The sequence below is a fragment of the Oreochromis aureus genome, linkage group 23, assembly GCF_013358895.1.
Source record: "Oreochromis aureus strain Israel breed Guangdong linkage group 23, ZZ_aureus, whole genome shotgun sequence".
Lineage (NCBI taxonomy): Eukaryota > Metazoa > Chordata > Actinopteri > Cichliformes > Cichlidae > Oreochromis > Oreochromis aureus.
The window spans coordinates 27,140,965-27,168,849 of record NC_052963.1 but is presented as its reverse complement, the minus strand read 5'-3'; the positions used below and the strand labels follow the sequence as shown (position 1 = coordinate 27,168,849).

Below are 27,885 nucleotides of genomic sequence, written 5' to 3'. Positions count from 1 at the left end.
GGAGGATTGAAGGCTGTCTCAACACTCTGCACAGCACTGTAGCTCAGATGCATAAAAAAAATCTATTGACATTATTGTAGAATTTGGAACATTTGTCTTTTGATCAGAAAGTCACCTCTCTGACAGAGGTTTTCCCCTCTCTCCCCAACAGCTATGTTGTTGTGGTCCCCAGGTCTGCCTTCAGTAAGAGAATGTTGTTTATGCCTGTGCACCAAACAACAGTTCAGCGTACCCAGCCTTCTTAGAGTCATTGGGTGGAGTGCTGGAGAGTGCTACATCTACGGACTCTATTGTTCAACTCTCACATGGGCATTGATGGTTATGCCTTGAAGGGTGTGAATGAAAGGAATGGCCTGTCTGATCTGTACCCCTATTGGTGTTCTGTTATTGAACTTCTGTGCTAACCACAGCTTATCCATAATGAGGGTATTCATAAGTCCACATGGCACCTGTACACCCATCGGATCGATGACTGATTTTGTAATCATATCATCAGACCTGGAGCCATATTTCTTGGATACGTGGATAAAGAGAGGTGCTGAGCTGTCAACAGATCACCACCTGGTGTTTTACTCAACATTTTGGTTCTCAGATCTTCTTCAGATTAACTTGTGTATGAGTGTAACTGATTGAGCGCATTTAAAGTTTCAATACTGAAGAACTTTCAGTGAAATCTGACATGGACATGGACAAAAGCCTGATGTGAATAGAAAGCAAAATACATAGTTAAACCAGATGTTCCAGTACATTTTAAGCTTCCCATACAGGTGAAATGCTACTGACTTTTTTCACAACCCTCCAAACACCTGTGCTCACTTTATCAAAGTATCGTCTCCTCAGACCTTCATTAGGTTTGCTTTTGTACGACAGCAGCTGGAATGCTTCCAAACTTTATGCGAAGTTCTTACTTGAAAAGAAGGCAACAACTCCTGCCTGTTTGAACTCATGTTTTTCAGGCATTTGAACAAATTGCACAGCACTACAGATGAATAAATATCCATGACGATCTCTGGAGTTTTTATATTTAAAGCAGTTCTATGAATTCACTGATCTTTTACTTCACCAGCTTAATTAAAACACAGAGGTTAAAATTTGTGGCATTTTATGTGGTCAAAGAAGTGTGTGTAAAAGTGTGTGTAAAAGTGTGTACGACAAGTCAAACGGAGACTGTTTTCTGAAGTATCCCTGCTCTGGTTAAAAAGAAAGAAAGAAATGTAGTGAAAATGTCAAAGGAAATGATTTGTGTTACACAGTGAGACCTTTTTCTTTGCAGAAACCTCATGTGGTTTCAGTCTGACCTGCTCTCATGTGGTTTTTCTCTCCGTCTGCAGACATGGTGGGCTGAGCGGCGTCCTCGAGGCAGACGGCTCCGTCTGAAGCAGAAACCAGCGGAAGGCAGGCCCGCAGCATGGTGAGGTTAAAGTTCAGTTTCAAGTTTATTTTCCTCTGAGCTGTCTGAGCTTCACCTACAGACTGAGTTATAATCATTCCATGCAGAATGAAGTTGAAATGATGATGGAACTTTTTCAACTTAATGTAAGATTTTTAGAGAAAGTCTGAGTTTGGTATTCACAATAGATGGGAGACGGGAAACATAAATTACAGTGTTGGATAAGCAACAAAGATCCACTGGTCGATTGTTGTTCCCCTAGAAGGCTACTATAGCCAATATTTCCAAGAGTTGTCGTGACATGAAATAGCAGTCTGTGCCATGACCTCAGTGGTTTCAGAGTAACTGTTTGGCAGTTACTCTTTAGAAGTTAATTATTTATTGAGTTGAATTTTCAAGGAAGTTGACCACAATTACCAAAGTAAAACATCAAAAAACAAGAACAACAGTTGGTGATTTTAGATATATTTACAGATGCAAGCCAGCTTTTTCACATTAACAAAATCAAAAATTGCATATTTTCCCTCACACCTGAAAGGCTGATTGCATATTGTCTTCAGCACACCCGTGGGCGATGGGGATGCCCAGCTTTGTGAACACAGTAAGTCAAGTATAATTTTTAAATTGATGCCATAGATGCAGCTACTAAAATTCTCAGATGACTTGAAATATCGGTGACCTTGACCTCAACTTTAAGTTCGAGGTTACATGTTCTGAAAATCTTGTGAATGCAGCAACTCTTTCAGAGAAAGATCTGAACTTGTGGCATTGCTTTGTTGTTGTTTGTTGGTATATGTCTGTCGATGTCTGCGTACATCTCTACACTGTAGCACAGCTCAGCAACAAGCAAATATGTGCCGTTTAGAGTAGGGGTGGGTTTTAATAATCGATTCATCGATTAAAATCGATTCTGGCTTGGATAACGTGAAATCGATTCATTAAAATCCTGAATCGATTTTTTAATATAAATTTATTTTGCCCGAAACGCCAGAATCTCAGGTGAAACCTCACAAAATTTCAACAACCACCAAACAGCTAAGACAGTAAATGAGAGCAGGTACACGGATTCTGCACAAGGACGTAAACACACAGCACGGACCCGCGGATCAGAATCAGTGAGATGTCGCCTTTCTCACCCGACGGGCGCTGCAGCTTTAAGCGTATGCGCGCGTTCCCGCGGACGGCAATCACTTTCTGGCACAACAACTGCACGGACACGGTCGGTGCTGAAAGCCAACAGCTCGCTGATTGTGATGTTTCGGCGGGTAGCGCTTTGTGTTCACGCCCTTTTTGCGCTGATTCTAAAGCTGTTAGTTTTATCTCTCTCCAAACAATACTGACCGAACCAGCAGCAAAAGAAGATCCAAACTACGCTTCGTCATGAATTCCCTCTGACTTTTACTGTTTTGCTTCACCCACGATAAAATCACACTTCATGCACAGCTCTCTCTCTCTCTCTCTCTCTGTACTGTTTTCTGCATTATTCGCTTGCTTGTTACGCACAACTCTACTGTTGTTTACAGCGCTGTCGGCCGCTGTTTTTTCCTTTTTTTCGTTTTACATACTTCCGAAAAGAAAACCTAATTTCTGCCGTTCAATACTGAACAAATTTAAACTTTTTAAAATTATGCAAAATGCAAAACGCTTAGCCGTGTCTCTAATAAAACCGCTGTAACGTCAGAGGTAATGTTCATGTGTTGATTAATGGTTTTCTTTCGTTTTTGATGTACTGCAGATACATATTTTTATAAAATCCCAGGCCAGGAAAACCACCTTCATGTTTTTCTGTTTTATCTTCAGCTACTTTGACACAAAGGCATCTGCTGTGACGCTCACACTTTGATAAAGTCTTGCGTGTGTCAGCTTCCTTTTTATAGATACAAAAATATGTCAATGTACTGATCTGAATTATAATATTTCTGACTGTCAAAATTTCCCAGATTCAAATCGAATTTAATCGAATCGAATTGAATCGAATCGTGGATCGAATCGATTCGGGACCTTGTGAATCGGAAATGAATCGATTCTAGAAATCAGTGACGATACCCAGCCCTAGTTTAGAGCGCGTTTAATAAAAACAGCCAACCTTATCGGCAGAAAAAGGCTAGTCCAAAGTTTAGGCGCTACAACCTCAAGTGTGTTCACTAGGGGTGGGCGGTATAAACGGTATATGGTAGAAACGATATGAATTTGGCCAACGGTAGAGATTTTGACTGTACTGCTCTACCGCGATAGCGCATGTTGATGGTGTCATCAAGCTGCGCCTGTTTTGGTCGAAAGCATCGCAGCGGCTGCAAGCATGGGGAGGAGGAGGAGGTCATATGCACCTGGTTTGGGTTTAAGCAGTCGGATGTTAAGCAGAAAAATATAATCTGCAAATTATGCCTGGCGACAGTAATAGCGAAGAGACGAAGCACATTTTGGAATATGAGGAAAGCCAAGAACTGCGCTTCCTCCACTTTTGTACCATTGATTCATTAATGTTGAATTCTCTCGCAGCTGCTCTATTCCCATGTTGTTGCAGTATATTAATGACTAACCTCGTATTGTGGATGGATTATCTCAGTTGTTCTCGTGAGTTAAGTTTAGTCAGTTTACACCATCTTGCCATGTGATTGCATTTGTCCCTAATCATCAGGAACCCTCCCGTTAACTTTTATCATCCTCTGCTTTACTGTGTTTACATTATGCTAACATAGCTGTGTTGCTAGCAATCACATAGCACATCATTAAATGCCAGCTAGCCCAACTTCAGTAACCCTAAAAAAGTCACTGCTGTTTAGTTTTCTGTCTTCATTTATATTGGAAGTGACAGCAGAGCTGTACATTTTAATTTTTTCAGAAATCTCTCAGTCAGATGGAAACTAGCGAGCTAACATCCTGCTAACTTCTAACTCCATTAAATTTAATAAAATCTGTTTTCATGGATGCCTGGATGTTAAACTTAATTGTTACACCTAGTAAAGTAGCAATGCTGATAATTTTATTAAAGATGAAAGAATTTAGACAGTTTTTAACTCTCAGTTATGTTGTAGTGTTCGTTTGACTTTGGGACCTGAAGCGGACAGAGTTTTGGACCCAGATTACTCCGCGAGGCTCCTGACTACAGTAGCTGTAATGCTCTGACAATCCACCAAGCGGTGCGGCTTCGTATCTTACCAAAGTTTTACTAAAACATTTTTGACAGATTTTTGAGCGCCGTGTACCACATAAATTCGGTTTGAGGTCAGTAAGCACAACCAGAATTCATACCAAGGCTCGCAAAATTTCAAAATCTCTGGTAGCCCTTCGGGCAGGCACTCTTCAGTTTTTGGTAGCCCAAAAAAAATTTAAGTAGCCCGAATAAAAAAGAGAGCAATTTTTTAATGTTTTGTTTCCTTTACAATATTATACATTAAGGTATAATATTGTAACGGAAACAAAAATTAATCAGAAAGTTGTTAAAATACAAATCACAACAACTGTATAAAAATCACAGTCATCAACTCAAATACTTGGTTCTAATTGAACAGAAATTTCTATGAACTTGTAAAAACTGTGTACAACATGAATCAGTCTGTGTCAGATCCTGAATCTGAAATTTCCACTGAAGTCAAGGGTAAGGGGTGAGTGGAACCAAGATCGAAGCCATTTGCTTTTTGAAGTTTGCAAAGACTGCTAAATTTTGACAATGATAGTTCACTCTTTGCAACATAGTACGCTTTTGAAAGATTTTTCAGGACTTCTGCTTGTGCTTGGTTTATTTTTAGTATGTTTTTTGCAATTGCTGTTTGTTCTGGGAAAGATATTGCAGACTGAGCAATAATGCATTTCTTGCATTTCTCGTGGGTTCTGATGGGGTCTTTCTTAAAATTACTGGTCCCAGTTACAAAGGCGCTTGTCGACTCAAATGAAATGAAACTCACAACACACCTGGCAGAACATCATGTTATTTAGCTCGTCATATTCCAGCCACAGAAATTCTTTTGTCCATGAAACCAAAAAAGCTGAGCTTTCTTTTTGCCTCATAGTCTGATTTGTCATAACTTTTCCATTTTGTGGTAGGCTTTTATTTGGCTGTCCCTTCTTCACCCTGACCTGTCTTATTTGGCTCAGCAGAACTAAAATACCGGCGTAAATCCTGCTGCTTTTACACACGTACTTACATAACGGTCAGCGATTCTCTGCGCAATCAACCTCTCACATGTTTAAGCTTGCTGTGGGAGATTTCACTTGTTACGTTTGAATAGTAAGCTAATGAGTGATAAGACGATGTCAGAGGAATTGGTGCGCAATTAATCGTCACTCACCAATCAGTACTGCCGCTCTCTACACACCGTTCGCGCGATCCCAAAGTGAAAGTGAAAGCAAAAAACAAGCACAAATTCAAACGCGATTTCAATATGTCATATATTGACAGTGGCTCATCGATGCCAATGACATAATTACTCAGCTACATTTTCGAAAGAATGCAAAAGCATTGACATATATTTTCCCTTCCTATGATAGCCCGACGGGCAGGGCTGAGATAGATTCTGGTAGCCCGACTGGAAAAATCACTAGCCCCGGGACGTCGGGCTAGCGATTTTGCGAGCCCTGCATACATAAGGTGCACCGGATTATGAGGCGCACTGTCGATTTTTTAGAAAATTGAAGAATTTTAAGTGCACCATATAGTGCAGAAAATATGGTATACTGAAGAATAGAATATATCGCAATATATATCATTACTGCACATGCTTCAAATTATACCGCAATATGGATTTTAGGCCATATCCCCAGCCCTAGTGTTCACCTCTGGATTTAAAATAAGAACGTGGCACAGTTATAAGCACCACCTAATTTTTGCAACATTTCTGGGCCAACGGAAGAGGAAGGTTTGAGAAAGACATGAGCTATAGTGAGCTATAGTAATCAAGCCAGGAGAAAATTAAGATGTTAAATATCTAAAATAACTAAAATATCCAAATTATTGAATGACATTGGTCAGATAAGAATGAAAACCATTTAGAACAGTGACATTCTTGCCACCCCAATTCTGTAATCTGTTAATAAAACTAACATGTTAAACGGCTTCAAATGAGCCTAAAATGGAACTAAGGAACTAAAATGGAATATTATATTCTTATGCCCTCAGATAAAAGTAAATATATCATTAGTGATTTTCAGGTACGCTGTTTCAATGCTGTAGCTTCATCGGTTCGAGATTGGAATCTATCAAACACACTGTTTCCCTCAATCAGCTGAAGGAGAAGATGAGTGACAACTTTCACAAGGATTTTTGAAATTAATGGCAATTTGAAAATAGATCTGTTATCGTCTAACTATAATAAATAAATACCTGATTTACCTGGTTTAATTTTTGTTCCGAGCTGCTTTCTAACCCTGATTTTCCTTTAGCTACACTTTTCAGTCTTTACCATTCTCCTTTCTCGGTGCCTTAAAAAACAGAGCGAGTGAAGGATCTCTGCCTCCTCCTTCTCATCTCAGGCGGCAACCCAGCTGTCTGGATAATTTCCTAATGGCCCTGCGGCTGATAGCCAATCAGAGATGGTTCACCACGCCGTGTGACAGGAAATTCAATTAGGCTGCTTTTTTTCTTTCAATATTGCGCTCCCTGACTCTCTCTCTTTTTCTGCCATGCTTTCCCTTTGTCTCTTGCCCTCTCTTTGTTTATAGCATTTCCTCTTTCCTCCCTCTCTCTCTGGCTCTTCCCTCTCACCCCCTGCCTCCTCTCTTTTTTTCATCTCTCTGTTTCCTGGATCTGCCGAGAGAGAGAGTGAAAGAGTAGCTCCGGGCGTCGTATGCCATCCAGGAATACTAAAATAAATAAATAAAAGGAAAGAGTGCTCTTATTTTTCTCCATGACAGGAAAATGAAATCACAGGCTTTATGTCCTGCAGTTGAGATCCCCTAAATAGACAAAATTCTTTTTTCCTCTCTTCATTCCTGTTTGTCCTTGAAGGGCGAATTTAACCATGTGGTGCTTAACCATATATTTCAGAGTATGTACTGTACTAAAGGGAGAATAGCCTGCACTGCAGAGCCCACTAACATCCAGCTGACAGTGTCGGATACTTAGTCTTAAGAGTTCAGCAAAAGTCATATTGTAATTTCATGTCACAAAATGTCATATCATAAAACATAACCATTAAATGCACTGCGGAATCTCATATTGCAAAATGTCATATCATGAAAAGTTAAATCACAAAATGTCATCACAAAATATTGTATCAACTAAATGCTTCACAATGTGCTGCATCACATTGCAAAATGTCGTATGAAGAAATGGATCGCAAAATATTATAACATAAAATTTCATATCGCTAAATGTCATATCGAGAAAACCTTGTAATAAAAAGTTTTTAGTAGTTTAGAAGTGGTTTTTGGATCACTTAATTGTAGAAAACGTTAAGTTGATTAAAAGCTGCACACACAGACACTGTTTGCAGAAAGAATTTGTTTTGGCTTTTAAAAAAAAAGATAAGAAAAGAAAAAGAACTATTTCGTTTAGCAAAAATACCAAAAACTGTTTCCTGACTCAAATATAAAGATTTGCTAGTATTCTTAGCATTTTCTGTATCAATCTGAGAATCAGAAAGGATGTTGCCTTTTTTGTGCATGAAAGTTTTTCTGACTTTCTGTTAGTCAGAATTAATGATTATTGTAGAAAACAGTTCTTGAGGATTTTACAAAAGAATACAGTTATTCATTATTTTCTCTGACACTGTTACAGGTGGATGCCAGTGCAGCTCGCAGGATGAACCCGTTAGCTGCCCTTAGTATTGACCGCAATGCTCTGGTGGGGGAAAACCTTCGCCCCCATGGAGGAATTTTTTATCCTGGCATCCATCCTCTGTCTTCTGAGAAGCCCCAGGAGCCTGGTACCTCGCTGCCACTTGGCTATGATCTCCTGTATAAACCAGATGTATCCCTGCTTGAAGGCCAGAAATCTGCAAATGGATATGTTGGACTGTATAAAAACCCAGCACCAGGACTGCAGAAACCTTTACTTGTTCCTGCTGCAGGAGGTGATGGCTTGGGCTTGGACCGCAGAGTTGGATCCAGTGACAAACAGCCGGAGCTGGGCTTGAATGGTACCAGTAGCTTTCTTAGACTACCTTGGATCAGCCCCTATACCGATGCTACAATGTACCCCTTCCTGGACATGGCATACAAGGCCTCATTCCTGTCTCAGCAGCCACCCTTCATCCACCAACAGCTGGCATATCAATCTTTGTGTGCCTCTAGGCTTGGGAACAGCACGCCTGGAGAGGAGAGACTTTTCTACCTGCCTCCTTATTTACCGGCCCATATCTCTTCTCCACTAGGCCCTCCAATAAGGATTTCTACAGCCACCCCAGCTTCTACAGTACTTTCACCATTACCCCACTGCCAGGACAAGACATTGCAGGGTGTTGGTTCTCAGGTACATCAAGAACCCTCTGCCTTCAGCACCAGTCCTCAGATTCATCAGGAAACCCAAGCTCACGTTGTTCACCATACAGAGCGACAACATGAGAGTAGCAGCAGCAGTGGTGGAAAGTCCACTCAGACCACTTCTACCAAAAATACTCTGAGCAAAACTACTGGTGGAAATAGTAGCACCCATGTTTCCAGCTCAGCTGGTACTGATGCCTTAGAGTCATCCCCAGTTACCCTTCCTTCTTCCTCACTTCCAGCACCCCACCATCTCAGCAACAGTTCTGCAGAACTCCAAAAGTCCCTTAGCAGAAGCACTTCCTTATCCTCAACCTCACTTTCAGTGTGTCACCCTTTTTACATGAGCTCTGAGCGCTCCTCCCCTATACACTCAGGCAGCAGTAAAACCAAAGATGTCACCTCTGACTGCAGTAATAAAGAAAAGTGTATATCACCTGCAAAGACATCACTGGACAGAGTAGGACCTCATAAGGCTGCCAAAACCCCCAGAGAAAAACCTTTGGATTTGTCTGCTAAAGAGATGGAAGGGTTTCCAAGTGGATTCCCAACCAGATTAGAGGCCTTGGCCAAGTTGGGATATGTACCACCATCTCATTACAAGCTGTTAACCAGTCAAGACCAACAGCTCAAAGAGAGTTTAACCCGACCTGTTAGCACATCAGCTAAGACTCCAGATCATCCTGAAATGATCAGCACTACAGGCTCCAGCTGGGCTGCTCCAGGTCCTTCCTCTGCTGTCATCTCTGACCACAGCAGAGGCTCTCAGTCTATGAAAAACCGAAGTGTGGACAATACTCTTCACCAACAGCACCCTCCTGGCTCACCTGGCTCTAAGAGAGTTGAGTTAGCCAGTATTTCCAGTACTGCCTCAGGAGGGCAACCTTCTGCAGCATCTCCTTCTTTAAACACCAAAGTTGGGTGGCCACAAGTCCCACCTACTGACTCCGACAAAGTCCCTCCAAACAGCAAAGGGGAAACTCACTCTGGAAAGCAAATCTTAACTTCTTCTAAGCAAGAGGTTAAAGAGAGCCAGACTAAGCATCAGCAGCCATTTCGTTTGGAAAATGGAAATGGCTCCAGCCAGATGTATAGTGATTCCTATCTTCCTCCTGGCTTAGGTTATACTAATCGCTATGTCCCGTACTCAGTTGCAGAAAATATATCCATGCAGCGACTGTCAATAGCAAGTAAAGGACATGTTTACCCGCATCCACTATTACTCGGTAGCAGCAGCTTTTACTCATCTAACATTCCACCAAGACACGGCCTCCCATATGGAGTTCATTCATATCCAAATTCCCAAGAGATTACCTCAACTCCAGTTTCAAATTATTCAAGTCTTACAAGCAAAGAACAGCTGGAGATCAGGTCCAAGAGCCAGGATAAACTCTGGACTTCAGAAAAGTCAGATGTTGACAGCTCACGCACACGTGACAATGAGAAAGACAAGTCCAAGGCCTCAGGTAAAGGCCTGTCTGCCGTAAGAGATGATATAGTTTGCATTGACTTGGTGCATGATGAGGCAGAAGATGATTTTTCCACCAGTAATTGTGGCTCCACATCTACCAGAACAGAAGATTTCTCCAAACATGTACAAATCAAAGAAACAGAGCCAGGTCCTCCAAAAGGCATCCTTTCAACTCAAGGTACAGAGCAGAGACTAGTTTCACTATCCCACACTTCTCATCACACTTCTTCCTCACCTCCTCCTACTGGTCAGGAAAGCACAGTGGAAATCCCAGAGGAGGAGGAGGAAGAGGCAATTAGTCCATTACCAGATATCCCAGAGGAGGAGACAATGCGATGTGCCCGAACGTCTCCACAGCAGTTTTCTAGAAAATGTAAAACTGGAGCCTCTGCTGGTGCTGGGAATCAAACGTTGAATGCTACTGGTTGTGGGAAAAGTGTTACAAGTGAGGTTAGATCAGAAGTTTCAAGCAGTAAAAATATTCAACCTCAGCAAAGCCCTTCCAGAAACATAAGCTCTTTGGTTCCTGGAAGCAGAGAAAGTAGTTCTAGTGATTGTACTAGTTCAAACAACAGCATGGGAGTAGTCAGTACAATGAGCCCAAAGAGCTCAGCTCACCATGGCAGCACTCAATCAGAAAGTCCCGTTTACAGCAGTACGGGACAGAGTAGTCGAGGCTTCAGTCCTCCGGTTCCAGCATGCAGAAGTTTTAATTCCAGGCCATCACCTGGAGGAGCCATAAACTTCCGACCCCAACTATATGCCAACAGCAACCCGAGAGGCCCCTCATCAAGTAACGGAGATGCAAACAGTCCAAATTTTAGAAATTTTGTTGGGCCATGCTGCAGAAATCTGACTGTCAGGGCGCCAACTTTTGAACCCAAACTTTTCAGCAGCCCAACTCGTGAAAATGTTAACTCTATGCCTACAAGCTACAGGAGCAACAGCCCTCATGGTGAAAACTGCAATGCAGTACAATCAAATGCTAATCCCAGAGCTCCTGCATTTGGAAAGTTTAGTAGTCAGAGTTATGGAAGATCCCTCTCTAAGAGCCAGCCTTCTGGAAATTGCCAAACAGCCGGTGCAAGCAACACCCTCAGGGTTCCCACATATGGAAATAGTTTTACCCAGGGCCCAACCTGTCAACACCTTTCACCAACCAGTGAAGGTCTGAACACGATGCCAGCGGATCCAATGCTGGAGCTGTTAGTTAACAAAGACCTTTCCTCTACCATTAGCTGTGGAAATGAGAAGGAGTTCAACATGCAAGACTGCGTGGATCCTCTGGCAGATGAAGAGGATGGTCACAGCAAATCCCGTCTCTCTGGCCTCACCAAACGCATTGCCAATTCATCTGGCTACGTGGGAGACCGATTCAAATGTGTGACCACAGAGCTTTACGCTGACTCGAGCAAGCTGAGCAGAGAACAGAGAGCACTTCAGGTAAGGCATCATGTCCTCATCCCTTCGTTATTCAATGATGGTATGGTGAGACAGAGAGAGCAAATCAGATTTTCTTTGGTGGTCTGGTGTGCTATCATTACACCACTGCTGCCTGTTTGGGTTTGTTTTCTGATATTGATTTTTCAGCTTACTGTTCATTAAGGTAATTTAAGTCACACTCACTGAAAGGAAACAGACTCCCCATTCACTGAGGTCCAATTCCACAGTGTGAGGCTTCTTGTAAACATGGAAAAAGTATTTTAAACCAGGGTTACTTTTTAAAAAATAACATTATCTAATAAAGTCCTGGAGCAGGGAAATGCACAGGAGACTGAGAACATTTACCAAATAATAAGTTGTGCCTGAAAGAAGGTCATTTCAATAATTTCTTGTCCAGTTATAACATTACGATAACCCTAAAAAAATTGAGATTTCCTTACCTGGATGATTGAGCATGCATCAAAAACCCTTATCATGGGTTTTTATGAACATTCATATGTGGCTTAAAGTTGCTTTGACATTTTGGCTACAATATGGTTGGAATGCAGCTTTTAACTCAACTGTTGTGGTGTTTCTGGGTTTTATTAAGAAATTAAACATGAACATATGTGTCAGTTTTGCCTGCTGATGCACAGCCAAGGAGATATTTGTAGGAGGAAGCAGGAATTGGTTTTCTCTGAGAATGCGGTCCCTCACTAGCTTCCCACCTACAAATTATCTTTGGAAGTTGCAGGAGGAGTAAAAAGAGAATGCTGTGATTGTTGTGGCTACTACGTAGGAGGAGTGAATCTCAGCATATGCTGCAGACCGCTGGTCTTTGAGTTGCGGTTTTGATTTATCACCTGATTGTTCAATAAGAAAAAAACAAAACAACCACAGCATAGCATCAGCAGTTTTAAACGCCAATTGTGGAAGTGATGGACAGTTAAGGACATGAACATTTGGATAGAATCACAGTTTGCAGGTGTCTGAACAACTAAAACCCTCCGACTGAGTCTAAAGTTCATTTTCATTGTTGGTTGTTTCTTTTGCTTTCATGCACAGTCAAATCACTTAAATCCTGTTTATACAGGACTCAATGTACAAAAACTGAATGTAAATATGGGCTTATATGAGGTGGCTAATGAGTGAAAAATATTTTGAATTTATTCAATGATGTGGCAGTAACAGAGGAGGTAAGTAAGGCAGAAACAGTAAAATGTTGCTTTAAAAAGCAATTATAAGCCACAACCTTAAAGTTAGCCTCAGCTGATGGATTTTTGGTCTGCATTTAAAGAAATCAGCACTTTCAGCTGCGCTCACAGGGCCAGAGTGTATTGTTAATGCTTCTGTTTTTTTATTGTTAATCCTGATCATAGAGTGTTCAGATCTAATCCAACCATACAAAGAAAAACAACCTAGAATGTCAACAACAGACTTAGCAGACATAACATGGGATTTTAACGGTAAATCGGGAGAGGAGGTTTTTTTGAATCTGCAGTGAAGAGTGGTTGGATATGAGGAGGTATTTAGGAGGAGAACGGCTGCCTACTCCTCCTCTCTTTTTTTTTCTGCCTGCTGATATTTGGGGTCGAGCTGAGGTCGAGTTAGGATAACTCAGCGACTCTGTGGCTCCAGGCGACTGTTAACCTGATGGTTTTTTCCCCAAACTGGGAAGGAAGGAAGGAAGGAAGGAAGAAGTCTCTTTTGCGTTCTTTCTTCCTTTCTGTCTCTATTTTTATATGTTTATCTTGGCTTTTTCTATTTTTTCTCTTCATCTTTCTCTCTGAACATCATTTTTGCTTTCTGTTCTTTCTGGTCTTTGTTCCTCCTTCACCTCCTCCTCTTCATCCTCCTCTCAGTAGATGGAAGAGGATGAATTCAGTGTTTTGTTTTGGGTTTTTTTTCCTAAGAAGTCCTTCCTCCTGCAGTCCCAGATTAGCTTTGACTTCTTTAAATTTTTTGTTGTTATTTTTTCATTTACTGATGGAAGCTGCTAAATGAATAAATGAAGTACATTTCCAGACAGGCAGCTTTAGAAAGCCTATACTTTACATTACTGCTGATGTAAAGCTATTGAATTATTTTGGACACAAAATAAAATATTAGCTGTCTAAACTAACATGATGAATATTTCTTTAATTAACATGTTAGATTTCAGATATATATCCACATTCAGGCGAATAGATAGTGAGACGAAAGGTTGAGAGCAAAAAGCACCACACTTCTGTTAAATCTATTTGTTGTGGTTTTAGGTCTCTTTCTAGACATTTGTATCTTTTGTGGTTGTTTTGTATCTTTTTATGGACATTTTCCATCCTCTATCTTTTTCATCATTCTGGATCTCTTGAATGTCTTTTTGCATCTGCTTGTAGCCACTTTGTATCTTGTTACAGTCTTTATTCCATCTTTTCTTTGTGGCTACTTTCTAACTCTTTCTGTTATGGTCATTATACCGTCTTATGGTCATTTTCTTTTTGTGGTCCTTTTTATCTCGTTCTGTTCATTTTCTGTATCTTTGTAGTACTTTTTCATCTTTGTTGTCATTTTATATGTCCTCATGGTAATTCTGCCTTTTTTTTTATAAGGTTTTTGAATCTCTTCATTTTGTCATTGTGTCTTGTGGTCAATTTGCCTAAATTTGTCATCATTTGATGTCTCTTTGTTTTATGGTCATTTTCTGCCTTTTTGTGGTCCTTTTTCATCTCTGTGCTTTATCTCTCTTTGTCTTTGTTGTCATTTTATATCTTTTTTACATTTTGCCTTTCATTTTCATTTTTTTTATCTCTTTGTGATCATTTTGCATCGCTTTCTGATCATTTTCTGTCCATTTCATTTTGTGCCATTTTCTGGTCTTTTTTTATTTCTTTATGGTCATTTTTAACCTCTTTCTGTTGATTTTGTGTCTCTTTGTGTTCCTTTCTTCATTAATTACAGTGTTGAGTTTAGCATTAAACCAACAGGTCCACAAGGATACACAACAACTTCAGGGTCTTGTGTTTTCAGTAAAATTCTTTTAACTTTTTTTTTTTTCAGCTGACACTTGAAACCCAGACACCAGATAAACTAATTACACAATATTACATTTAGCCATTTACTGTTGCACATGCATGCTTATTGTTACACTGATTCTTCATGTTGGGCTCCATGTTTTCATGTGTTTTCCGGGTGATTCCTGTCCGTCTGTTTATTCCCTGATCAAAGCTGTTTGCTCAGTCAGTCGTGGCTCCTGAAGGAGGGTGCTGGTGATGCTCAAATTAACTCACATTTTTGCTCCTACGCCCCTGGGTGCTCTCAGCTCTGGGCGGCAGCGTTGGATGGATTTGTAGATCGTTTCACGGGCCATTAATTTTTAAAATGGGTTTGCGGTCAGGGCAGAGTGAGGTGAGTGACTAATACCAGGATGTCAGGCAGCGGATCAGGGGAGCAGGCACCAATGGTTAGTAAGGGCATAACCAGCCTGTAAAACCAAAGATGAGGCTTTCAGAAATGAGTGTGGTGCATCTTGGGATGTAAGCTGTAAACATGCATCTTCTTCTTTAGGATCATAACAAAATGTCTTTCAGACATGATTGGAGGTTTCTTGATTTGTTTAGATATCTTAGTTCAGGTAACAGAGCAGATAACAGGAGTGACAAATATTTAAAATCTGAAAGAAAATATCACGTGCTGGTGCCTACAGAATATCCTAAACAAGAGCATCTGAAAAGACATCGGTAACAGTGAATGGGGAGAGGCAGGCGATATTAAAATACTTAAGGAATATAAAGCGATTTTTGAGATGAGCACTGCAAGAAAGCTCGCCAATGGTTAGAATTTAAGCAATAAAGTAAGCCGAGGTCTCTTTTTTTATTATTAACATGGCCATGAAACTCTGTCTTTAAAAGAATCTCAAATGACAAATTGCTTTTAAGCACAGAAAAAAAACTATTAATCCCATTAATAGCTCTTTAAAGGCAATAAAAACTTTACATTACAGGACTTTATGTAATAATCAGTAAATAAGAAAATCTGATCATGTAAAGAAAATAAAATTTGGAGTTAAGTACTCACACAGCAGGCTCAGCAGATGCTGAAGCACATAGAGTGCAGAGCTTGCCAACTTTCTGAAGAGTCAGACCTCCAAACTTCATGTGACCTTCAGATTTGCTCAAGAACAGTGGCAGAGACCTTCATGGAATGGGTTTCCAAGTGGATGCAGTGGTGTAAAACACACTCCCACTGGACTCCAGAGCAGTGGAAAAGTGTTCTCTGGCGTGACAAATCAAACGGTCTGGCAATCTAATGGACAAGTCTGGGTTTGGTGGTTGCTAAGAGAACAGTACTTGTGTGACTGCACTGAAATAGAAAACGACCAAAACTGAGTCAAGCTGCATCGAATCAAGCCAAGTAGGCACTAGTGGAAAAGGACTTATTCGTTCCAGTGAAAGAAATGTCTTAATGCTTCAGCATACCAAGACATTTTAGACAACTGCATGCCCCCAATTTTGCAGGAACAGGTTGGTGATGCCTCCTTTCCTGTTCATGTTGGAACAGGAAAGGAGGCATCACCATCAGGAAACCTACCAAAAACCCACCCAATAGATTTTTTGCTAGGATTTCAGTGTTTTTCAAAGTCCTTATTCTGTATTTTGTAGTGACTCAAATAAAATTCTGTCACACAATACGCAGGGATAAAAATTTTGGTGACCATTAAGTTATGTACAGGTGACGTTAAACAAGCCCAAGTTGAGACAGACATATACATAAATATGATCACTGAACTATGATTTTATCAAAAAGAACTGTTAATCCATAGTTCAAATGAATGAATGAACTGATTTTAAAAACCCTAAATTCAAAATCATTGCGCTGAGTTTGAAAGTGTTAGAGGTGAAAGAGGTTAGATGAAGTTTAAAAAAACTAAAAATGAAAAGAGATGAACATGCTGAAAGGAGTTGAGGTGTAAATGCTAAAAGTTTCAAGCAAACTGTGATCCCAAAACCAATCTGACAGATTGTGAGGAGGAGAAGAACTGAGGGACTTTGTGTCGTTTGAAGCTTCCTGAAAGGAATCAAAGTGTGAGTGTACTTTAATTGGTCATAAATGATGGGTCACTAACAGCATATGCAGTTATTTTACAGAAATGCATTAAATTTGCTGCCTTTGGTTGATTGTTTGAAGGAAAGAAAGATTCTCCAAACTATGATGCTGTTTTCTGGACTTCATCCCAGCAGCACCTGTTCACTGTTTGTTTGGAGCAGCTTCACATATTTCTCTGCGTTTGTCTGTTGCAATGCCAGCAGGGAGTATTTTTTACCTTTCAAAGCAGCAGAGTCGAGGGGTCACAGAGCGACTTCTGAGTGTTTAGGATTTGTGGTGTGTTTGTGTTCTGAGGCAGTGAAATCATGAAGCTTCTCGAGGCTCCAGCTGCCACAGAGAAACAGAGGTGAGTACCTCTGGCTGACAGCTGCCGCCGCCTGTGAGGATCACTGAAAGTCCGGAGTTAGAGGCCGAGAAGGGAAGGTGATGGCGACCAAATGCTGATTCTTTTTTAGGGACCAATCCTACAAATATTGACTGAAAGAGGTCAAATACCAAATGTGAACAGGATCCAGTTCAAAAGCAGAAGCTCTTCTTTCTGAGAGCTGGAAGGTGACCCAAAATCTAAAAAGATTAAGATTTGTCAAGTAAACAAACCTCTAACCTCTAGCGGGCTCATTATGTTACCTGAACATCACTTGCGTAAATTTGTATACCAAGATGCACTTGTTTGTAGTTTCAGGGAAATACATTTTCCCTGAAACTGGTATTCAAATCATTTGCAGATGGCATCATTTAAAAGCAGATATATGGGCCTGTTGTGCTCATTTTCAGCACTGTGCTTTATTTTTGGACCCACTGCAGTAACTCTGAATGATAGTTCAGAATAATCCGCATGTATTGTATACTAGCCCCTTATGTATCTCCTCAGTTCACACTCCATATTACATGAACCATTTAGGGTCCTGTGTCTTAAAGCCCTCATTAAAAGTTCACTTTCTTCTGATTGGCCAGCTCATGGATGCTTGCCTGGGGCTAGCACCGAGTGCTCGTTAGCTGGTCAATATTGAAAGTACCACAGCTTTGGGTTCATAGGGATCACTTTTATTTTTAGTTACCTCATTTGAAACTCCTGAAATGTTTACATTTAATAATATGTATTACTGAAAACAAGGAAAACAGATCAAACCTGTGCTGTACTGGTTGTTTGGTTTTGTATATTCACATGGAAACAAAACAGTAACACTGCATGACTCCAGTTTTGATGGGCCTAAACCCCCGTCCACACAGGGTTTCAATCTGGTTGCCTAGGTAACCCGCTAACGTATTTACTACCCAGTCATATATTGGCGGTATCCTTAGCACTTATTGGTGTCCGCTTTAATTGTGTAACTTAATGAACAGTTTAACTCTAGACCAATCCAACGCCAGCAAATGTTTCCTTCATTATCACTAAAAGTCAATAAATGTCATTGACTTTCTTATGTCTCTGGTTGCCATGTTGCTTCACCGTGTGTGGATGATGCTTTACATTAAGAGCCCAGGGTTCTAAAAACTCAGGTATCAACTCATGCATGTACTGCATAAACTCTATGTAAAAGATTCTTTGTGACTCTACTTTTTAAAGCATCAACCTTACTTTAACGTTTACTTTGTTGCCATGTTGGTTTTCTGAAGCCAGAAATGACCATCTTTGGATGAGAAGGTCAAGTTGTAATTTTTCACCTCATACCAAGCGGTTTGTTTTGCAAGCTGCATCTACAGTCCGTATGGAAGCATCACACACACACAAACACAGATACCTTCAACTTAGTGTGAAGTAAAATCAAAAACTGGAGCTCAGTCTTCTTCTCTGTTAGTACAGTTAACCACACAGCGGCTGCATCATTGGTTAGATAGTCCAGGGGTCCCATTCAGGGACTCCAGATAGCTGAGCAGCTAGAGCCACCTGTGTCGCCACCCACCTGTCAGTCAAAGAGGCCACATCCCTAAGAAGGCAAACTTTGAGTACAGTTGTTAGAAAGGAGAACATTAGCTACAGAGACCAACACAGTCGTTGTATTAAGCTGTAAACAAGTTCATTTCATAAATGTGGACATTTATGAAATGAACTTTTTTTTATCTCCAGACTTTGCTGCTTGATCAATCTCAAAATTTTTAACTGGTCCTCTATCCTTCATTTTTTATTGAGCTCACTTGTTTTTTGTTTTTTTTCATGTGTTTGTTTGTTTCATTGAATAAGCTGCTGTCTCTTGGCTAAATCAATTATAATAAGTGGACTAATTAATGTACTGATCCATCCAGCTTTAGGAGTGCTGGTTGGTTTCTGGGGAAATAATAAATCTAAGATGTGTAATGAAGGTCAAGAGGGTCCAAACGCCTCCAGGCTAAAGCAACATGCTGACACTTTCTCGTGTTTCAGGCTCGACCGACGCAAACTCTCATATGTGCTTTTCTGTTTTTCTCAGCGTGCCATGCTTCGCTTCTCTGAGCTGGAGCTGAAAGAGAAAGAGGGAGACAGAGGAGGAGGAGGAGAAGGAGATGAAGAAGAAGTGGAGAAGGAGCTGGCAGAAGGCCAGCAGGGAGAAAAAGAAGAAAAAGAGGAGGAGGAGGGGGAGAAGAAGAAAGATGAGGCAGGTTGGGAACGCTGCCAGCAGAGTGAGGGGAGGCAAGGAGGGGGAGGAGGAAGAACTCCCACTGCAGCCGCTGCCGAGGCTCCGAGAGGTAAGAGGATTTCCGGAGAGTTCTGCAGGATGACGCACACACATGCACACGCACACAGACGCACATGCACATGCACACATCACAGACACACAAAGACATAAAAACACACGCCTTTTTTTTCCCCAGTTGATCTCACTCGCTTGAAGTCGCTCAATTTCTTTGTCTCTTTCTCTCCTTTTTGTGCTCTCTCTCCATCTGTGTGTGTGTGTGTCCGTTTGTGTGTGTGTATCTCACATACACGCACACATTTGAACTCTGGGTGCACTTCTCTCCTTTTAAACTGAGCGAACCGCTGCCCTCATTTTCTCTAGAAAGCCAAGCGTGCCCGTTCAGTCGCACACGCAAACCATCAGCGGTTTCTCTTCCACATTTTTAAAAGTAAAAGTTTTAAGCGCAGAGTCCCGATTTGTTTTGTTTCACGCTCAGTTCACGCTGCTAAAAACAAAAAAAGTCCCAACACGTTATTTCAGGATCATTCAGTAGGTGTTTTGAAGGTGGTCGGTTTTGGCTCGTTTCAATGAGTTTTTCAAACTAACCAAACAAGTCTGACTGTGATGATCCACTTTAAGTCATTTTTAACTTGAATTTCTAGCAGGTCACAGCTCCACAGGCTGAAATCTGAGACATTTTAAGGTTCAGTTGTGTTACTCATGGCTGGATTTTTATGTTGGATTTAAGAAATTTTAACCTACTGTCAGTTTTTTTTTTTTTTTTTTTTGCTTCAGATAATTCTACATATATAGCAGTTTATGTTATTTTGTTTGCAGTGTAAAATTACATGGGATTTTTACTTCTGTGTTAAAGCTGCACTGTAGATACATTGTAACCACACGCCCCTCTGAAACCCTACAACATATCCTAAAGTTCGTCTTTGTTAAAACGTAACTACACACTGCGCTGGTGCAGGCCCCGACTATTGTGATTGACCTGACCAGTGCCGTAGATTCCTCCTGAGCATTTTCAACATTTTAGCAGGTTTTTTTTACAATTTATTTATCGGTAAGAGTATAGTCATTGTCTCAATATAAAGACTCACATATGTAAGCAAAGTCCTAGAAGGAATGTACAAAGAAGTGAAAAAACCTACAAAAATCTTTAATAATTGGCAACGGTGTGAAGGAAAAACTCCTTTTCAATAGGAAAACACCGCCAGCAGAACCAGGCTCAGACCAGGACAGCCATCTACCCCAAATGGATAGGGGTGAGGAGAAGAAAAGTATGAATGCCGATAACAGTGTCAGACAGTTACAAAGGGAACGTGGTAGGCTCTGCAAAGGCTCTGCAAAACTGTGGTTGTGTTATAAGTATGGAGTGTTCTCCTTATCCACCAGCAACAAGTCTGACACTCTGAACAGGGAACTTATAAGCCCTTTAAGTGAGCCAGATACCCTATTCTCCCAAAGCACACTCGGACAGAACACCTGAGGAATGTAAGCAAATGTACGCTCGCAGCTTCAAGCATGTCACCCAGGAAAAACCCACATCAGCCAGAGCTTTAAGGACCTCAGGGCAAATATCATCCAGTCCCAGGGGCCTGCCAGAGAGGAGTGCTTTGAAAACTTCAGCAACCAACAACTTCTGCCCTTACAACCAAGTCCTCTACCTGATCCCCACTTCTTCCATAACCATGTATTTGCTTCAGCTACTGCTAGAGCAACTTTCCACTTGGTATGCTGGTAGTAGTCAGCTTCTTCCAGAGCCCCACAAGATAAGTTTGATAGGACTCATTTTTAACTTGTGGTGTCCCTAATTGGGTTTGGGGGTTTCTGCTACATAAAGCAACTACCACCTTGCTACAGACCCTAGCAACATAGAGGCAGACGTGGCCTGTTTGGACTCGGTGTTGCTGGTCTCTGATGTTCTGGTATGATTTGAAGATCTTCTGGACCACGACTTCTGCTAGACACGTACAATGTATCCTCCCTACACAACTGGGCACACCAGGCCTCTCCAGCATCCTCCTCCACCATTGTTACTTGATGCAAATCATCACCAGGTTGCAATCGGCTGTCAGCTCTTCTCCTGTCTTCATCCGAGGGGCCCAGCCATGCAAAGCCAATTATTCTATTACAGTATTGATTATCGATGTGCAGCCAAAGGTGTCTTGGTGCCGTGTGTATTGATGAACACTCGTATGCATGAACACCGTGTTTGTTTTGTACATCTGTGGTTAGCACAGAAGACCACTCATGTTCACATCTGCTGTTTCTCCAAATCTAACCCCTCCAGGTTTTACCGTCATCACCTATTGTGCGCTCTCCAGCACCCAACCCAAGAACTGTGTAAAGGTCAGGTACTCCTGACTGTTGTTTGACACACAAGTGAAACAATAGTCAGAGCTTGTTCCCTCACCCGCATAGGGAATAAAGGTGAACCTGCCCTTTGTAGCTGCTTCTCAGCCTTGGAAATCCCCTCTCCATTCCCTCTCTAGGAGATTGGTTTCAGAACCAGTGCAACATGTTGACGTGACCCCCACTATCTCCAGCCAGTATCTCTCAATCTGTCACACAAGTTCATTCTCATGCTTCTACAGAGCAAATAAATAAAAGACCGGTGAACATCTATATACTGTTGTGCTTTTACTGCCTTACTGCATTTTCAGTTTTGCTGGCTTTGTGAGAAAGGTGATACAGTTGTGCTTTTATTGCTTTATAGGCTATGTGGGATTACATTTTAGGATTAGGAGAAGCCAATGTTTGTTTGTTTTTTGGATGACTTATAAATATATCTGACTTTGTGACTGTGTAATAATCATTTCCTTGAATACAAACATTTTCCATTTGAATGATAGTGTTGCCTTACATATGGCAACTTTTTTGGGGGGGATTTTATGTCTGATTATTGCTGACCTCTGCTGCAAAAAAAGATTTTTAATGAAATCCTAAACTAATCAAAGGATCTCAGAAACATTGAAAGTATTTTTTGACAAAATTCAAATCAGCAACTTAAAAACTTTTCGGGAAAATCAAGAGTTGCTCAAATCTGCCGCTGCTGCTCTCAGGGCAGTTTTATTCTCTGTGTGCGTGCTAAGCGGCGGTCTTTAGTGCACGCAGCCAGACAACAACGTTTCCATGACGATTGCTTTGATGGCCCGTTGCCATAGCGCATAATGTGCCTGGAAGCAACGGGAAGCAGGGCAAGTCAGATGATTCAAAGAAGAGAGAGCATGGGAATATATGGAGGGAGAAAGATAGGGAGGCGGGATGATTAAAGAAAGGATGAAAGAAGAATAAAAAAGATGACAGAAGAGAGAAAGAAAGGAATGAGGTGAAGAAGAGAAAATGTGAAGATAAAGATGGAAAGAGTGAGCGAGAGACATAAAAGATGAGGGAGAGTATAAGGCGCCTGTCTTTGATCCGCTCAGCGGAAAAACAGAAAGCAGCTGTGTTTGTATTGCTCACTTTGTGAGGACTCAGCTTCCTTATGGGGACAAAAAACAAGCAAAAGGTAAATCAGGACACTTGAGGGTGAAGATGAGGTTAAGGCATAATTTTTCCCTGGTTTTTCAGAAGGTCCTGGATGCCATCTGGGTCGGTGGTGGTGGTCTCCAGGGGAAGATGAAAAATGTTTCAAATAAAATTATAAGAAAGCAGCTGGCTAAACCCCTGAAATTAAGCTGCAAGATGAAGGACTCCTCTGCTTGCAGCCTATAAATAAAGGAAGTTGGGCTAACATATGCTGTTAAATGATGAGGGCACACAGCTGTGTAGGTTTTGGTTCAGTCAAGAGCAACAAGAACACATATACTGTAATATCGCCTAAGTCTAACTTCCAGTTTTTAGTGCATGGTGTCAGTTGAGTTTTTTTAGATCAATTTACCAAGTCACATTTCGTAAGAGGCAGGTCATAAAATTTCCAAAGTAAAATGGCAAAAAACACCCCAGAAACAACTGGAAATAATACTAACCGACTGACAACAGTTGTCTCCAGTTGACCAACCTGAATGCATAGCTCTAACTGTCTTTGTCTTTGGTTGTAACTAATAATGCAAAGTCTGTTGGCACTGAATGCAACTATTTTCATTTGGCTTATGGAGTACCACCACAAATCTTAGCTGTTTGTTTTTTCTGTGCATTCTTCTTCTTCTTCTTTAAATCACTTATTGAAATCAGTGTCTTGAAACTATTACAAATTATGCCAATGTGTTTGGAGTAGTTAGTGTCTTACCTCAGTGGTTAAAAGGAGGTCATTTTAAGATTCAGGCCCTGTACATGAATAGTGGTGTTAAACTAAGGTGTACATTTTTTGTTTGTTTTTTTGTTTTTCATGCAGGTTTACACTCTCCCTGCCCTCACAACCACCTCCCTGTCTTGCCACTTTGTTGCAACTCCGACAACCTTCCCATCCCCAAGGAGAAGAATGATGGCTTTATGGAGAAAGAGAAAAAGAATGAACATGAAAGAGGAACTGGTCAGGAGAAAAAGACAGAGAACACTAGTTTTGGTTCACAGAACGAACAACAACAAAGGTTTTTCCCCCCATCCAGAGGACTGTTTCAGGGAAACACCTCCACCCTGATGTCCAGCCCAGGCCTCACAGGTTCGAATCTGAATATGGAGATAAGTCGGCGGCGTATCTTCAGCCTTGAGCCTTTCCATCAGAGCAGCATCATAAACAGCCGGCTGAAGAGAGGGAGGGAGGAGGACAGAGAGGAGGAGATGGAGGTGGAGGAGGGGACGGAAAATCTGAGCAAGAAAGCCAAATTCACAAACGGTAAGAATTCAGAAAGTCTTCATGTCTGTGATTTTGTGTTGGGATGCTGGATTCTTCTCCTACTGACTCACTGGTCTTGATTACAGAGGCATCTCTGGAAGACGTGAAGAAGCTGAAGGTCTGCATCGAGTTGAATGGCCTTCGGCTCAACAAGCCCCGCCTACCCGGGGAGTTCAACCAATGGCTTCCCACTGGCCAGAGATCAGCAGAGGCCAACAGGAAGTTCAGAACAGATGTCCCATCCATCAGGGCGAGGTCAGACATCAGCGAAGGCTGGTGTGAGCCCACGTTTATGAGGAGGGATGGCACGAGAGGTAAACCCTCAGATTTTGCTCTTTAAACTTTGCTTCATTTCTTGATTTTAAGCTTTTGGATTGACGCTTTGCCTCACAGTGATGATTCTACATGTATTCAGGATCGGACTAAAGAACAATAAAAAAATTTAATGTATTGTGAAACTGGAAACTAAAGAATAAAATGTGTTTAGACACGAGTAGAGACATATCTACAAGCTGACAGCCCATGTCAAGCCTCATGATGATTTGGACTTGTTTCACTAATTAAACCACACTTCTAACCCACGCTGCACGAGGCACACATTTCTGTGTCAGCGGCAGACCTCTAACAGCTTTTATTCTGAAGGCAGAGCTGTGGGTTCAGAGCAGAAAGCTCTGCTGCTGTTGCTGCTCGTGCTGATGAAATCTCTCTCTGCGTCTCTCTGCTGTCATCAGTCCTCCACCTCTCCATTTCCTCCTCCACCCCCTCTCATCTCTCCCTCACCGCTCTTTTTCCTCTTTCTGTGATTGCCGGAGCACATGAGTGGAATAACACCAACGACGTATGTGTATGTGAGCGTGTGTGTAAATCTGTGTGTGTATGAACCCGTGCGGCCTCGTGGCGTGCTAATAGCCGTCTAACATCTCCCAGATGGAGCTGTCACACTCGCAGTAATACATAGGGAATGTGTTAGCAGCCTCCTCCTCCTCGTCTTCTTGCTCTGTTTGTTGAAGGCTGCTCGGAGTGGCACTCGCAGTCTCTGCTTGTTCTCTTCAGGATGTCAAATTCACTTTAACTCAGACCAAATAAATCCAATTATATCCAAACTCGCCATTAGTGGTGGTGGTGGTATTGCTGCATCTGATTTACAAAGTCTCTGCTGATTTCATGCGCTTGCCTAAAATCTGCAAATTTATAACATGCTAATGATGCTAATAACAAGGTCTGTAAAGCTGTTACTTTTTAGGAGAAACAAGTTGAAATTATTGCAGACCAACACGTAATTAATTTAAATAAACTCAAATGCAGCACATTTGAATGCTGTAGGAACTTCATTTGTCAAGATGATACAATTAAAAGCATTTATTTAAATGTGATCCATTTAAATCAAAATAGGAATGGACCAAATGGAGCACCCTGTGGTACACCAGATTTATGAAATAATTTAGGTGTTTAATTTGAACACCCGTTGGGCGCTTGTGGTTACTTTTCTGCTCTTGTTGGAGTTTGCTGGGAGTGAACACAGTGTTAGCTCTGAGCAGTTGTTTAATATTTACCAAAGCATGCACTGCAGGGATTTTGCTCACACTGATTGTTTCTCTGTATGGATGAATCTGTAAATACTGAAGTTATGTCAGTTTTTGTTGTCCAGAAGATTAACTTTACCAATGACTAAAAGCACTTTGAAGATATATGCAAAGCCTTCTCAGATAAAGACATTGTCTAGATGGGAACATATGTTGCTCTAAACTTGTTTATTGCATTTAGCACTGATGGTCTAATATGCCACCATCCCATCAGAGACACAGGCTTTTGAACTGAGCACTGACAACAAGCCAGATGGTCCCCCTTCTTTTAGTCCAGAGGATGCTGTGTGCTCCATGTTTAAATAAAAACAAAAAACAATTTCAATGTGTCTGATCACAGAACAGTTTTCCATTTTGCCTCAATTTTAAATGAGCTCTCGCCCATTTCTGTATCATGTTCACATAAAGCTTCTTTGCACGATAGAGCTTTAACCTGCAATGGTGGATGGCACGGTGAACTCTGTTTATCCAGTTCTGGATGCGTTCCTGAGTCCATAAAGTGGTTTTCATGACAGAATTATCCCTGTTTTTAATGCAGTGCTTCCTGACAGCCCAAAGATCAGAAGCATTCATTACTGATTTTAAGCCTTTTTCCTCACACACAGAGATTCCTCCAAATTCAGTGAATCTTTTGATGATATTGTGTATGTTATATGAGGGATTTTCAACTCTTTTCAATTTTACATTAATAAACTATTAATAACTGCAATTCTTTACAGATTGGTGAAATATGCCTCTCATGGATGCTGTTTTTATACCCAGTCGTGTTAATGATATGTAGTCAGTTAACTTAATAACAATGCCCCTCCAACTGTTTCTTTATAGCACCAATGATTTTTCAGGCACTTCACAACTTTATTGACATGTCTTTCTGTCATTAAATTCGAAATAAACTAATATTGTTTTTATGAAAAATGCCTCATTCTAAACAAGACTCAAGCCATAAAAGAACTCCTGCATGTATGGGGTAACATGGAATCTGACTGGGCCATGATACTCAATTTAAGAAGCAGCCCGTAGGACAGTCATTGGTGCGAATCTTGGTGGTAACCTAAGAAACCACTAATGGTTGTTGGTGGTAATAGGAGCCATCAGGCTGTAGAAAGAGTACTTTCAAATTTTGTTGGGCCAGGGGACTCCTGAAAAACCACCAATACCTGGGGTTTAGAAAGGCTGCTGCTGTGACAAAAACAGAGGCTATACAGGACTTTTTGTTGGCCTCAAAGAGGTTCCAGCAAACCATTCAGAAACTCAGGAAGGGAAAGCAGGGCTTGGTATTTTTGGTCGGGGAGTTGCTGGTGCACATTGTGAATACTGCCATGTGGTGTAAGGGGTACTTTGAAAAGCTCCTTCCTTCCTGCAACAACACTGCTGTTGGTCAAGTTTACCAAAGGAAGCAGAGACTGAAAACTTGCTGAATATCTGGGCAAAAGTTTCCCCCTAAAAGCTCTAGAAATTGTTGGGCAGTCTTCACTGACACACCTTTTCAGGGATACATGAACATCTGGGACAGTACCTATGAGGTAGCTGGGAGAGATAGTGGTTCTCATTTGCAAAAAGGGTTCCCTCATATGTGATTCAATTGTCATAGTAACACACTGTTCAGCCTGTTGGAGAAAGCTGAAAAGGAAGCTTGGACCCTCTTTTCCTTCTCGAAAAAATTCCACCCTGGAACAGTGGAAAAGCTCTTTACCCATGGGATCATGGGAGTTTGACTATCAAGTCTGCATGTGTCTTATAAATGTGGAGAATATTTTTTTCCAGGTTCCCTGAGGTGAAGTAAGAGGTACTCTTAACTGTATAACTACAGGTTTCATGAGTCACAGTTACCTGTGGTTATACCTCAGTATAAGCAAGCCTTGACATAAAATCAAGCATGTCTTGGTGGGTGTTAAACTCCATAGAGGATGTCCCTTGTTGCCATTTCTGTTATTCATGGACAGGATATCAGGCATAGCTGGGAAGTGGAGAGTGTCCATTTTGGGAACTTCAGAATAGCATCTGATTTTTGCAGATGGTCTGGTTCTGTAGCCCTTAGAACATACTTTTGACACACGCTGGGACGTCTGCAGCAGAGTATGAAGCAGCTAGTATGAGTGTCAACATTTCTGGTCTGAGTCCATAATTCTCTGCAGGAAAAG

General features: G+C 41.2%; 1 protein-coding gene across 5 annotated transcripts in view; it reads left to right on the top strand.

Annotated features, from left to right (window-relative positions):
* The window catches only part of LOC116325035 (BCL-6 corepressor-like), a 65,534-nt gene that overhangs the window by 13,309 nt on the left and 24,340 nt on the right, over nucleotides 1-27,885 (top strand). For all 5 annotated transcript variants that reach the window (XM_039607219.1, XM_039607218.1, XM_039607217.1 and 2 more), the window contains 5 exons: nucleotides 1,332-1,411; nucleotides 8,106-11,723; nucleotides 19,193-19,448; nucleotides 23,721-24,161; nucleotides 24,248-24,475. In XM_039607219.1, coding sequence (XP_039463153.1) covers nucleotides 1,409-1,411; nucleotides 8,106-11,723; nucleotides 19,193-19,448; nucleotides 23,721-24,161; nucleotides 24,248-24,475 — 4,546 coding nt within the window. In that variant the 5' untranslated portion in view covers nucleotides 1,332-1,408. The remainder of the gene's footprint in view (nucleotides 1-1,331; nucleotides 1,412-8,105; nucleotides 11,724-19,192; nucleotides 19,449-23,720; nucleotides 24,162-24,247; nucleotides 24,476-27,885) is intronic.